The sequence below is a fragment of the Rissa tridactyla genome, chromosome 1 (assembly GCF_028500815.1).
Source record: "Rissa tridactyla isolate bRisTri1 chromosome 1, bRisTri1.patW.cur.20221130, whole genome shotgun sequence".
In the NCBI taxonomy this organism is placed as follows: Eukaryota; Metazoa; Chordata; class Aves; order Charadriiformes; family Laridae; genus Rissa; species Rissa tridactyla.
In genome coordinates, this window is record NC_071466.1 from 167,670,835 (window position 1) to 167,683,080 (window position 12,246).

The 12,246-nt window shown below is 41.5% G+C and overlaps 1 protein-coding gene across 1 annotated transcript in view; it reads left to right on the forward strand.

Annotated features, from left to right (window-relative positions):
- The window catches only part of ANKS1B (ankyrin repeat and sterile alpha motif domain containing 1B), a 449,659-nt gene that overhangs the window by 395,156 nt on the left and 42,257 nt on the right, over positions 1-12,246 (forward strand). Inside the window, exons 18-19 of the mRNA XM_054199351.1 lie at positions 1,237-1,344; positions 6,585-6,764. Coding sequence (XP_054055326.1) covers positions 1,237-1,344; positions 6,585-6,764 — 288 coding nt within the window. The remainder of the gene's footprint in view (positions 1-1,236; positions 1,345-6,584; positions 6,765-12,246) is intronic.

Sequence of the window (12,246 nt, forward strand, 5' to 3'; positions counted from 1 at the left end):
GCCCATGGATTTGGCAGGAGTTCACCCATCAGAATAATGATGTTGTGTTCTTGATATACTGGATCTAAGGGATGTCGTAGAGGAGTTATTGGCGTTTGGGTTTTGTTTGTTTTCATGAATGGTAGCTCTTAGTGGTACTGGTTGAACTGAGGTGGTTGTTCGTTTGAGAGGTAGCGTTTGCAGGGGGTTTTGGGGACTATTACTTTTTCCAGGTTGAGTGAGAAATTCCTCTCGACTGAAGGGTGTTGAAACACGGCGGTCCTAAATATAGTGGGAAGTACTGTCTTCTGAGAGGGAATGGAGGCAGCTCTGGTGTATGAAGCCATATAAACAGTCTGGAAGAGTTACATGAGGACACTGCTCTTTGCAGAGCAGAGGCTTTCTACAATTAGAGCTGCTTTACACTTTGAAGCCATTGTAGCCATTAAAGAACAGCATTGAAATATGGGTTGGTTTTTTTCCACTAATGCTCGAGTTTCCAACTTGCTGCTCCTGCCCTCTCTGTTTTCCCGAGAGCAGTGGTGGTTTTGTCTGTGTCAGGGACACAGAGAGACACAAGTGGGGAGTAAGTTTGGAACACCTTTTTCGCAGCATTCTTGGAGTTTGGACAAGCACAAGGTATTTAAACCTATCCACTGATGGTCGCGTTTGCGTGTAACAGAGATATTTATTTTTTTCACTGCATCTGATAAAAGACCTCCAGGACAAAGTTGGTCTGTCCTGTGTTTCTTACGCAAGGATGATTCTACACAATAATGCAAACTGTACGTGTCGTTCGAAGATTGCCCATGAAAGGCATGGTGAATAGATTTAAAAGTGATGATGTTTATTCGTTGTGCAGTTCCTTCTCTCCCTTCTTGCCCTCTCTAAGCATTAGCTGCCTGTTACTCACTCTCTTCCTCATCCCTCCCATTGTTTTTCCTCCTGCTCTGCTGTCTTTTATTTCTGTTTCATTTTCCTTTCCTCCTTACTCATTCTGAGTCTATTTTTTTTTTTTGGTTCTCTACATGTATACGTACTTTGGTTTCTTCCTTCATTTTACAGGGTTTTTCCTCTGATCTTGCCTCTCATTTTCTCTTCTCATTGTTTGCCTCGCACTGCTCTCTGTCCGCTTAGCCTGTGTAGTGGACCAACTTGTTAAAAGGTTTAAAGAGACTATGGCTTCACTCTGAATGGATCTTCATTTAATGATTGCAGTGTGTTCTTTTTAACGAGGTATTTTTGTTATTATTTCAGGTCTTAAAAATTAGCTTGATTGGCCACCGGAAGCGCGTTCTGGCATCTTTGGGAGACAGGCTTCACGAAGATCCTCCTCAGAAACCACCTCGGTCAATAACCCTCAGGGTGAGTCCCCATGAAAATTTCTTTGCTTTTCTCAAAAAGTCAGCAAGCGTTTCCCAACATTCGCATGACAACAAGGACCACTTGGAGCGGGTTTCAACTTACCTCACTTCAGAAGTTTACAGTGTAGATGTCTTAGGCCGACCTGCTCAGTCACACCTCCCCATAGAGCCAGCAGAGATAAATTGACATTTTTACAGGGTGATTCATCTGACCCGTTTCGGACGTCTACCTTAGGATGAGATAAGTAGTGTCTTAGAAGTACCAGCTTATCTTCTTTGCTCGAGAAGCTAGCTCAGGAGCAGGTGCATACAAGCCGCACGTCTACATTTGCCCACAGGAATCCCAGCCCAGACGACTGATATTGCGGAAGGAGAGTTACCATTTTCTTCTCATGTTTTCAAAATGCTTTCACTTACTTTTTAGACATACCCTTTATGCCTTCTTCAAAAGAGAACCTATTGAAATTGTTGAGGTACAAATGCCATTAGGATATTTCTGTGTATCAAAAGTTACCTCATGTTTTTAATTTTCGTTTGTATTCCCTCTTTTAGAAACCTTGTTGCAATGTCCCTGGGGTTTTTCCACACTTGACCAGATTCAATCTCCTCTCGTTACACCACCGATCCAATGCCTTTGCTTCCTTGCTGCCTCTTACCCTTATCGAGTTGTGGTCTGATGACCCTTTCCTACTGTGTTCTCTCCGAGGCAGTTCATATCAACACTTTTTATTTTGATATTTTAGGTCACACTTTTTGCATTTAATTGGATCTGATTATGTTCATGGGGCTGCATTTCTGACTCGAATCTCATTTGGGACTAAATTTCCAAATGTCAGAGGGTGCCCGTGCTCCCAAGTTAAATTTCCTGGTGTAAAGAGAAATAGAGAAAGACAGAATTAGGGCTTATTTTAACATACACTTACAATTTCTGTGACCAGCCTGTTTTCACCCTGCTTATTCTCAGATGCCACATAGAGGCATTTTAATTCCCCCCCCCAAATTCAACCTATTCCTAATGCCATGTTGAAAAAAGTCTCACAAGCCTATAACACCCTGCTCTAAGGCACATTGCACAAATGTGTGGATATTTTTCTTCTATTTTATTTTTTGTGTATTATGTGAATGATTCCTGATGCGTGTCAGGTGTTAAAACACTCCCAGGGAAGAGGAATCATTTGGAAGTCGCGTGTTTTTGCTCAATACTTTCAGTGCTCTGGGCTGGGGAATTAGTTCCTCTTCAGCAGGTGGGAAAGTTTCCACAGCCTGTGTTATTGGTTGGGACTGTCTATTCTCAGTTAATAGCGAAGAGAAAACTGGATGTCCTCCATCTGGAGTCAAAATGATAAAAAGTAGTCTGCTGCTCCACAGCTAGAGCCGCTGATGCGGGCAAGTGCTAAATGTCATTCATCACTTCGTGGTATTGGAGTCTTCACAGAGAATCCTAAAGAGGAGGACGTGAGTTTGGATAAAGGTTTTCTTTCCCATCAAGTGCTGCTTTGCCATTTCACTGGAAACAAGGACACAGTGTTCAGTCTGTGGATTGCAATAATTTTTAGCTTGAAGATTGATTTAAATAAAGTATCTGTGTCTACTAGAGGGTCAATTTGTATCTTTTAAAAAGGTAGTTTAAAGAATCTACCTTTAAGGTCCCAAGGTCAACCTAAGCACAGCTAACACTCTTCATCTTTTTCAAATCTCTTTGTATGAGCTTTTCAAATATTTTAAAAATGGTTAAATATTGAGGAAAAGCAACAAACATAAAAATATCCATAAAATATATTATCGCCACACAACTGTGTACTAAGTCAAGGTTATTTTGATTTCAGTGTCATATACTCAAAAGCTAGAAAATGCTGGATCTCAGGTTATCTGTGCAATCTGGCTTCCCTTTCTTGAGTGCGTTATAGTCTCTAATTACAGGACCAGTTTCCATGATATTCCTAGAACCCCGCCCTCACCCGCACTCACTGCAAGGTGGAATTTAAACCGAAGGAACGACAATTTAGACTGAAAATTTGACAAAGAAGTGTTACAATAGTAATGATAGTTTAAGACAAGAATGAATTACCTGGAGAGGATTCCTGGTTTTAGGAACAGGTTAGACAAATATCTGTGGGGCTTGAGGTGCTCCTAGGCAGCCTGGGGAAGGTTCTCTTAAGCTCCCTTCCAGCCCTGACCTGTGTGGTTCCAGCGATACGTGACCGGCAGGACTGAGAGGTGGGGATGAAGCAGAGTTCAATGGTGAAATATATCTGATCAGGCATCCCTGCAGGGCACGTATCCATGCCTTCACAACAGGGTGGTAACATGATATGAACTGTGTGACTAACAGGAACACGGTACTGAGTACGTGATAGCATCTGCACGGGCGTCCGTGCCTGGTCTGCAGATTTGTTAAGGAGATGGGAATGTGGGTGTGGAGTCAGGAAGAGGAATGAAGGAAGAATGTGAGGGAGACTCGCGATTAAAGGAATAGCTGTAGCTGTGAAAATACAGATTTACACCTGCTTTTGCCACAAAGCCCTTGGATAACGCTTGGTAAGTTATTTAGGTAATTGCCTCATAAACAGTCACTAATTGTCTGTTACCAACATTCTGCATATTTGACTGGGGTCTGGAGTCTGATTAATACAAGTGCTGAGCACACACTGCTGCAAATTAGATCAGTAAGAGTGGAGTTTTGAATACAAGCACTTGGAAAATGAGGCAATAGATATTTTAATTGGGCATCCAAAGTGACTGATATTTTTTAACCTTTCTCTGTATGTCTCAGGTCCCCCACACTAAAGTGGTGATTAGAAAATGCCAGAAGTCACAGGGTGTGGTGAAAATAAGTTGATTGACGTTTGTAAAGCACTTACAAGCATCATGAAAATGACAATATTAGTCATCCTATCTTCAGAGAAGGATTTGAATAGATTCTAAGGAAGGGGTTTGGGGCCAGGAAACGAGGTGAGAATAAAATACTGACTACACGGTAACTAATGATAACACAGTGCTGAGTATATGACAACATGCTGCACAGTTGAGGATCCATCTGTGCTGTGAAGGATGACTTTGGGAAAATAGCATAAAATCATACAATTAAACCCTGTTCCATAATGCACAGGCACCGTAATTCTTTTATTTCTTGACTTTGTAATTCTTGTCTCTATTGCCTTGCCAGCAGTCTTCCGATGGAGATTTCTGAGTGACTTTCCCCTTTATATGCGGTTTGATAAAAATATGAAAAACTGGACGAGAGCTGGAATCTGTATGTCCGTTGCGCGGTCATCGGTCACTTTGATGTGCCGATGGCCCTATCAGTCTACTGAACAGGGGGTGAATCGTGATTCGGAGCAGAGAGAGGTGACCTACCTGGCTGGAGCGGCAGGTAGCAGTCGTTAGAAAGGATCTCGTTTAGTTCCCCCGTACTTAGGTTATTTTCAGGGCAGAGTCCTCTGCACCATCTAGTCAGGGTTGGGCTAGAGGGAGGGTAGGTTTTAGAGACAATGCCTCACCAAAACCTTTGGAGCGTGTGCAGACTACAGCTTTTCAGAAGCTTTTAACTGGGCCAAATGTAGGTGGATTTTTGTGAAGGAGAGAAAAAGACTATTCCTAAGAGGAAAACACTCCTTTCTTTGCCCTGGGAAATGTCAAGTGCTTGTCTCAGATCATAGGAAAGCTAGAGAATTGAAAAACAAAAAAAAATCCAGTTAATTAAAAGTTGCTAAACAACTATATATCCCTGATTTTAGTCAACCAGTATGAAAAATACTAATCCATTACTGTGATTGCAAGGAACAATGTCACATAGACTCCTACACTTCAAATATTAACATCAGATGTTACTATCACTTGAATGCGTACAGAGAATTGCAATTTTCCTTTCCATTTGGAAGAGATTACAGCTCCCTGATTTCTTACACTATATCTTGTTTCTTAACAGCATGGAGTAAAGTACCTTGATGCTTTTTCAGAATTAGGTTTGCTTCAATGTAATCATGCATGAAATATCCACTTTAATTCTTTCTTTCAATAAAAAGGCAGGGGTTTTTATCCTCCATGCACACCGGAGCAGGTCTTTCCTTCCTCTGATATCTTGGGGTCCCTTCTTGTTGTTCAGCATCGAAATACAGTATTACAGCAATAGAATAATTTAGGCGAGGTCTGTCTGCGCTGTGCAAACACAGTCCTGGGGACGTTCTGCCTCCGAAGAACTTACTATCAGAGAAATCTCTAGTGTCAGATAAATTGAGCCCGGTAACCTACATCACGAGAGAGGAACATGTTTCCCCATCCAGTTGTGATGGCAGCGGTTTACGGTCCACCGGGGGCGGTGGGTGTGCAGGCTGGCTGGCCAGTGCTCTGTAGCTCTGCTCCCGCTGGTGGCAATCTCCAAGAGCATGTTGAACGGCAGAGCTGGGCGCCAATGTTTGTAACGCGTGTTTGAACAAAGGCTGTGAGGTGCATGAGAATAGAAAGGTGTTTCCAAACACACGTAGGGTGGCTGTCTGTGAGCCGTGTGGTGGTGGAGCCTGGTAAAATGTATCATCAGGAGGACACGTTTAGCTGTTTATGAGGTAGAGTTCATATATCAATTCACTGTGGTATTTGCGCACTGACTGATACAAGGTCACAGTTCAACACAGATTACAAGAAAAGCCTGGTAAAATATTTGTACTCTGATGCTTTCATGCATTCGAGGAATTCTTATTTAGCTTGTTTCTGATATCCAGTACTTCAACTTAAATGGATGTTCTGCAAGACCTATAAAAATTGCAAACAAAGTGTCTATATTTTGTAAACGTTCGTGCATTTCTTTTTTCCAGCAAGAGATGTTGCTAGAGTTCACATGACTTTCAAATCACTTTCACTGCTCAGAGTGGCTGCTTAGAAGCGGTGAGAATGTATTTCATTTTACAAATAGCTAGTCCTAAATCATGGCTTTATTTAGGCCTTGATGAGAAGTAGCTCCCTGTTTTATATCTCAAGCAGTCCTAGAAGGGAGTTTATATTACACAAGGAAGTTTTGGATAGGGAATTTGCGACTAGTTCATGTAAATAGTGAATTGTGTTTCCTTCCACGCGGGCTGTGCACCTTAGGTAGCAGATCTCAAAAGTTCATCCACAATAACCTCTACTTCAGGAACTGTTCCTTAATTTTTAAGTATGAATAATTCGAATACACTTCTAAACATGTGGTTTGAAGTTAGCAATATGCTGTTCTTATTATGCTGTATTTTTCTCCTCCCTGTCCAGGAACCCAGTGGTAACCACACTCCTCCTCAGTTGTCTCCATCACTTAGCCAAAGCACTTTCACTACTGGTGGCTCCCTGGACGTTCCCCACATTATCATGCAGGGCGATGCAAGGAGAAGAAGAAATGAAAACTATTTTGATGATATTCCCCGGTCAAAGCTGGAGAGGCAGATGGCACAGGTAGGGTTAAAACGATGCCATTAAAAGGCTGCGCCTTGCTGCAATGGGTTCCAGAACTAATCCAAACCATAGCAGTGGGTCATGTACGAAGGCTGAATTGTAAACTACAAAGACTCACAATTTTTTCCAAGCTGTCTGTTGCAGTTCTCTCTATTTCAAATAGTGTAAGTTGGTGTGTAGTTTCTCTTGAGAGGTGGAGTTTTGGGGGTGTTTGGGTGCCTGGAGGCTGAGATGAAGGTGCCTCCTGCGCACCAGAGCGCACAGGCTCCCACTGGCACCGACTCTGCCTCTTGTTTCTGTAAGAAGGTGCAGATTCCTCAATTTCTGAGCAACCTAGATAAAAATAAGCTGACATCAGTTCACTGACAGAAACTCGGAGGACTTGGGAGGTGTCGATTGCTGCATTTATTAATGGACAGGGTCAGTGTTCTGCTAAACTTTGTGATCTGGGAGGGATATATCTTGAGTGTTTAAAAAAAGATTTAACTGTGCAGCAACTCATTTGAGCATCACAGCAGCGCTAGGCTCGACTGGATGTTAAATTGAACTGTTCATGAAAGAGAGCCTGAAGTAGTCTCCATCTCTAAATTTCTTCACCCAACCACCATACGGTAATTTTAAATCAAGCGTACGTTGCCCAGAGTGATGCCTTGTGCCATTCTAAAGGGCAGTAAAGCTAAGCTTTGACAGCCCATTGGCAAAAATGCCGTGGGATGAACTCAGCTGTTTTTTGGTGGTGCTTACGATGAAAGACGGCCAGGCCTTTAAGCCGTGAGGTGCTTTGCAGCGTGTGTTGGAAACAGGGCTTTGGTTTGCCGTCAGAAGCAGATGGGCAGCCAGCGCGGTTCCTGGAGCGACTCTCTCCGTCAAGGAGCAGGTTGCTGCACGCCACCCTGCGTCAGGCTTCCCAGCGGTTCTCTGCCTGCCGCCCCCCAAAATAGAGCCGCTCTCCAAAATTCAGCCTCAAAATGGAAACAGCTATGCAAGTAACTGTGTTATGGTTAACGTAATGAACAAAAGGCTGCGGTCGCTCAGCTAATTGCATGAACAAGGAGGAGTAATTAAATAAACAAGCAAAACAAGGTGCTGCTGTTACCTGGGAACACAGAAACAAATTGAATTCCATTTGTTCAGAGGATATTGTGAGGGAAGTGAAATTGCATTTGGTTGAGTGGGGCTGTTTCCTTGCCTTTTTTTAATCTCCTAATTTTCTGCTGTATAATCTTATTGTACAGAATTAAGGCGAAAGTTGCCTAGTGAATGAGCTTGTTTTCAAACCAAAGCCTGCTGGGCTTTTGTGACAAGAACAAGGTTGAGCTGAAGTCCAGCAAGAAAAAGCCCAGTGAATATGAAAATATTTCTTTGAAGGTCATGAAATTTAGGTGTCTGAGCATGAAGTGCCCACTTGCTCATGGCTGAGTAGACTGGTTCATCTACTTAGTTTCTTTTGTCCCTTGGGTCACAAATCCCTACTCCCACTTCCTCCTTTAGTCATTAACATTGAAGGGAAAAAAAAAAAAGACAAAAAAAAAAAAAGCTAGCAATTCTTCCTCTCTCTTTTTCACTCTTTTCTTTTCCTGTGTGAAGTCCTGATATTCCCAAGAGGTATGACACACTCTCATATATGGCACCTGCAGATTTTCTTTAGGCTGTTAAAAATTGCTTTTCCAGAAGGACTGTGATATGTTGCATATCCAAAGAGAGAACTGAGCAGTTCATATTTACACCACTCCAAACCACTTCAAAACCAATGAAGTGCTGGGATATTTATTTTTTTTTTGTGGGAGTGGGTACCCACTGAATGAATGACTTCAGTGCCTTCTGTCTAACTTTCACCATGGAATATAGCAGCCATCCTTTGGGACTCCAAAGGGGAAAATGGATTCAGATGAAATCTGTAAAGCAGTGTTTTGTGTTAGTCCCTGAACTCCAATCTGTTTGGAGTCTTTCTCAGCTCTGCCCCCAAATTCTGCACTCCTGATGTATGTAAAATTCCCTTTGACTTTAATGGGAAAGTCAATGACTCCCTCTGGTGATCATTCTCACTAAATTGGACTCACCCCATTAAGAGGCTAATCAGGGATTTCTTCAACCATCCTAGCCCCAAAATAGATTTTTAAATTTATTTTGTGCAATATGTGCTTTGTTAAAATGAACTATATTGCCTTCGATCTTTTCCCCCAAAGTCCCTTTGAAATTAAAGGTAAAATAATTATTTCTGGAAAATGAAGGAGATCCAACTGATTCTTAAGGTGAGCCTTCTGCTCCATGTCAGTTTTTTTTATCCATCAACTTCTTCTGTGCAGTTTGCAGGTTCCTTTGGCTTTTGTCAGATCAACAACAACTTCTGAGCTGATACCAGTCCTGCTTGCCAGCTAGAATACTTCTCACAAACAGAATAATCTAGAGTGATTGTTGGAATTGCTTTGAGGATATTCTTTGTCTTAACCCTTTCTTTGCTAGGCTGTTTGCATGCTGCTGTATGAATCTGCATGTTTACTGAATGCTATAGTAGATGGACGTGCATAAAGACATCTTTGATCGTGTGATTTTTTGGAAGGGTTTTAGGTGTGTTCTTAACAACAGATTAATGGGTATTTTTATGGCCTTGAAAAGAGAGGCCAACATGGTATTGAGAGCTTATTCATGGTATTGCTTTCATGAACTTGATTTTGTTTCAGAAATGTTAAGATAAGACTATTTTTAGCCTCAATTTAAAATCTAAAATCTGAAGGTATTTCAAGAAAATTGTGAGATCTGATGTTTCTATTTTTGCTATGGCCCGTGTGTTCACTAAACTTTTACATGGGAGTCATCAAGCATGTTGATCTTTGCATCAGATATCAACCAGTGTTTGTTAAAACAATGAGCACATCGGTTTAAGTCTCTTTTCTTTTCATCTGCTGTATGGCTTTAAACAATTCTCTAAACCATAATCAAATCTGCTTGTAAGTAATACAACACTTTGTTTCCTGGAGGAAGCACTGATTTAAATTTACTTAATGTGGGTGGTTTTGTCTCAAGGCCAGCATGTACCTTCATTCACAGTTCCCTAGCAGACTGTTTGTGACCTGAGGGGAAAATCCTAATACAAACAATGAGTCTAACCAATTTAGGTTCCCCACTGGAATAGGTTTGATCATCCAACTCTCCAGTTGGTTGTCCAACTTCGAAAGTCTTTGACGTCTGGTTGGATAATTCACAACTGCCAAAAAGGTAATATAGAAGATTGTGAGATGGTTTGTTTTCCAAAAAAAGGGGGGGGAAAAAAATCCAGGAAGGATTGAATAGTCTGAGTCATCTTTGACTGTGGATGTTGAATTCTGAGCCTGCAAACTGGAGATTAATACGTTCAAATTAACATAGTTTAAAATAACTGAGATGATTGCTCTCAAGATTGGCTAAACCTTTAAAACAGAATGGAAATCATAGCGGCAAAGCCTAAGGACTTTGGAACTGAAATCAATAGGAGGAGTCCTGTTAAAGGGATCGGGCTCTTCATTCACCCCTGAAATCATGGAGGAGGGGGACGGAGGGGGAGAGATATATATTTGCCGGGAAGAACTTTGGAGGTTAAAAGGAAGCGTAGCTAAGTTCATTAAAATACACCAATTAAAATGTCAGGTCTCTAAGATTCATAATTCTCCAGGCAGCAGAGTAGCTTTAGGTACTAGCTGCAAGCACATCCCAGGCTGCCAGCCCCGAGGCTGTTGCTATTTATTGCTCCAGCCTGTGGCATACGGTGCTTTTAGCCACTCTGGTCCATACAGCCCCTTGTTCAGAGCGCTGCACCCTCCCCCGAGCTGGAACCAGGGGCCAAAAACATCTTCCCCGCTGGCAGAGGACCTCTGCCCACACCGCTCTTTGCCGAAGCAGAGCTGGGTCGTGCAGGAGGGTCAGGCATCACCCCGATGCTGAGGGATGCTCTCCCCACGGGGCTGAGCCTGCGAAGCACCATGGGATGGGAGAGGTCTGTCATTTCAGGAGGCGGTGGGTGGGCGCCTCTTTAGGGCTCTTGGGAAAGCTCCAGGCTGTGTCTGCCTCCGGGAGAAAAAACGGATAATGAGTCAGATGAAGCTATTTGGTAGGATAAACCTAGTCATGGCCCGTATGGGGGGCATCCCAGTGGGCTGTGATGGCAGGAAGAGAATCCTTTCAGATCTCACAGAGTTGGAAAAATTATTCACAAAGGCGGGCAGCAGAAGTTCTTTCTTAGAGATAATGAACCCAGACTTAATTTTGAAAGTCTTTCTGGGTTCTTTGGTCCCATGGTCTGAGGGGTCTTTTTTTTTTTTCCCCTAAAACACGAGATACTTAAATGTAAGGTCCTTGTAATGACTGGGTAGTAAGCTTGAAGTAAAGCTACCTCGATTGTTGGGATTCTGCTTTGTAACATCATTTTGTGAGATATAATAACTCATTGAAGGATTAGCATTGATATGCAGGAGATAGATAGTCATTTAAATGGAGTTAGTATCTGAGATCCTTTATCTACAATGGAGGAAAAGTGTAATAAAAACAAGAGACAGAATTAGCAAAGGCAGGTTTATAGGAAAATTGTGAAATAATTTTTCTGCTTTCTGAAATAAACCTTCAACTCAATAATATCTTCCAAATACTTCCCAGATACTAATGCATTCAAAATTCCAGTGCACTGTGGGGCTACGAGGCTTAGAATTATGTTTTCCGTTTTACAGCTGAGAAAATTGAGGTACAGGGATGTTGCAAGATGGCCAAAATGACACTGAAAGTTTGAAGGAGCCAAAAATAGAACCTTGTCCTAGAGGACCTGCTTTTAGTTTTTTAACTTTTAACCACAGTATGACATCTTTTTTATTTGCTTGTTTCCTGTTTGTTTTCCTGTCTCCTTCTCTGCTTTGGAAGGATTTAAAGATTTACGGTGAATGAAGGAAATACACCCAGCAGAATACTGGTGTGTAAAATGAGATTATCTAAGAAGCAACGAAGAATGGATTTTATGAATGGTTGAAATTACTTGTGAAACGACAGAATTCTTTATCAGTGGATTTAAGAAGCAATAAGTACAAAAATAGGGTTGTCTAGATTATTTCATTCTGTTTTTATTTCTAAGGTTTCTTCCATTTTTTATAAGGTTAAAATAGTGTATGTTGTAAGGATGAATAGACAGCCATTTTAAATCCAAACAAAATGCTCTAAGGTTCATGTTTTCAGGTGCGTTTTATTTTTAATATGAAAAGATGACTGAGCTATGGAGACCTTCAATTTAACATAGAAAGAAAAATGCTTAACCGGATCTATTTTTGTTGCATAGTATAGGTGTTACTGACAGTTGTCTTTTTAATTCAGATATTAATGCCACAGAGGGTTGTATCTTGAACTGTAAATTTCAACAAACTTCCATCTGTAAATCCTTGCGGTATTGTGTATTTAATGGACAAGTAAACTGATAAAGGCATTATGAAAAATCTAAGTAATTTCTGTCTGAATAAAAAGATATAAT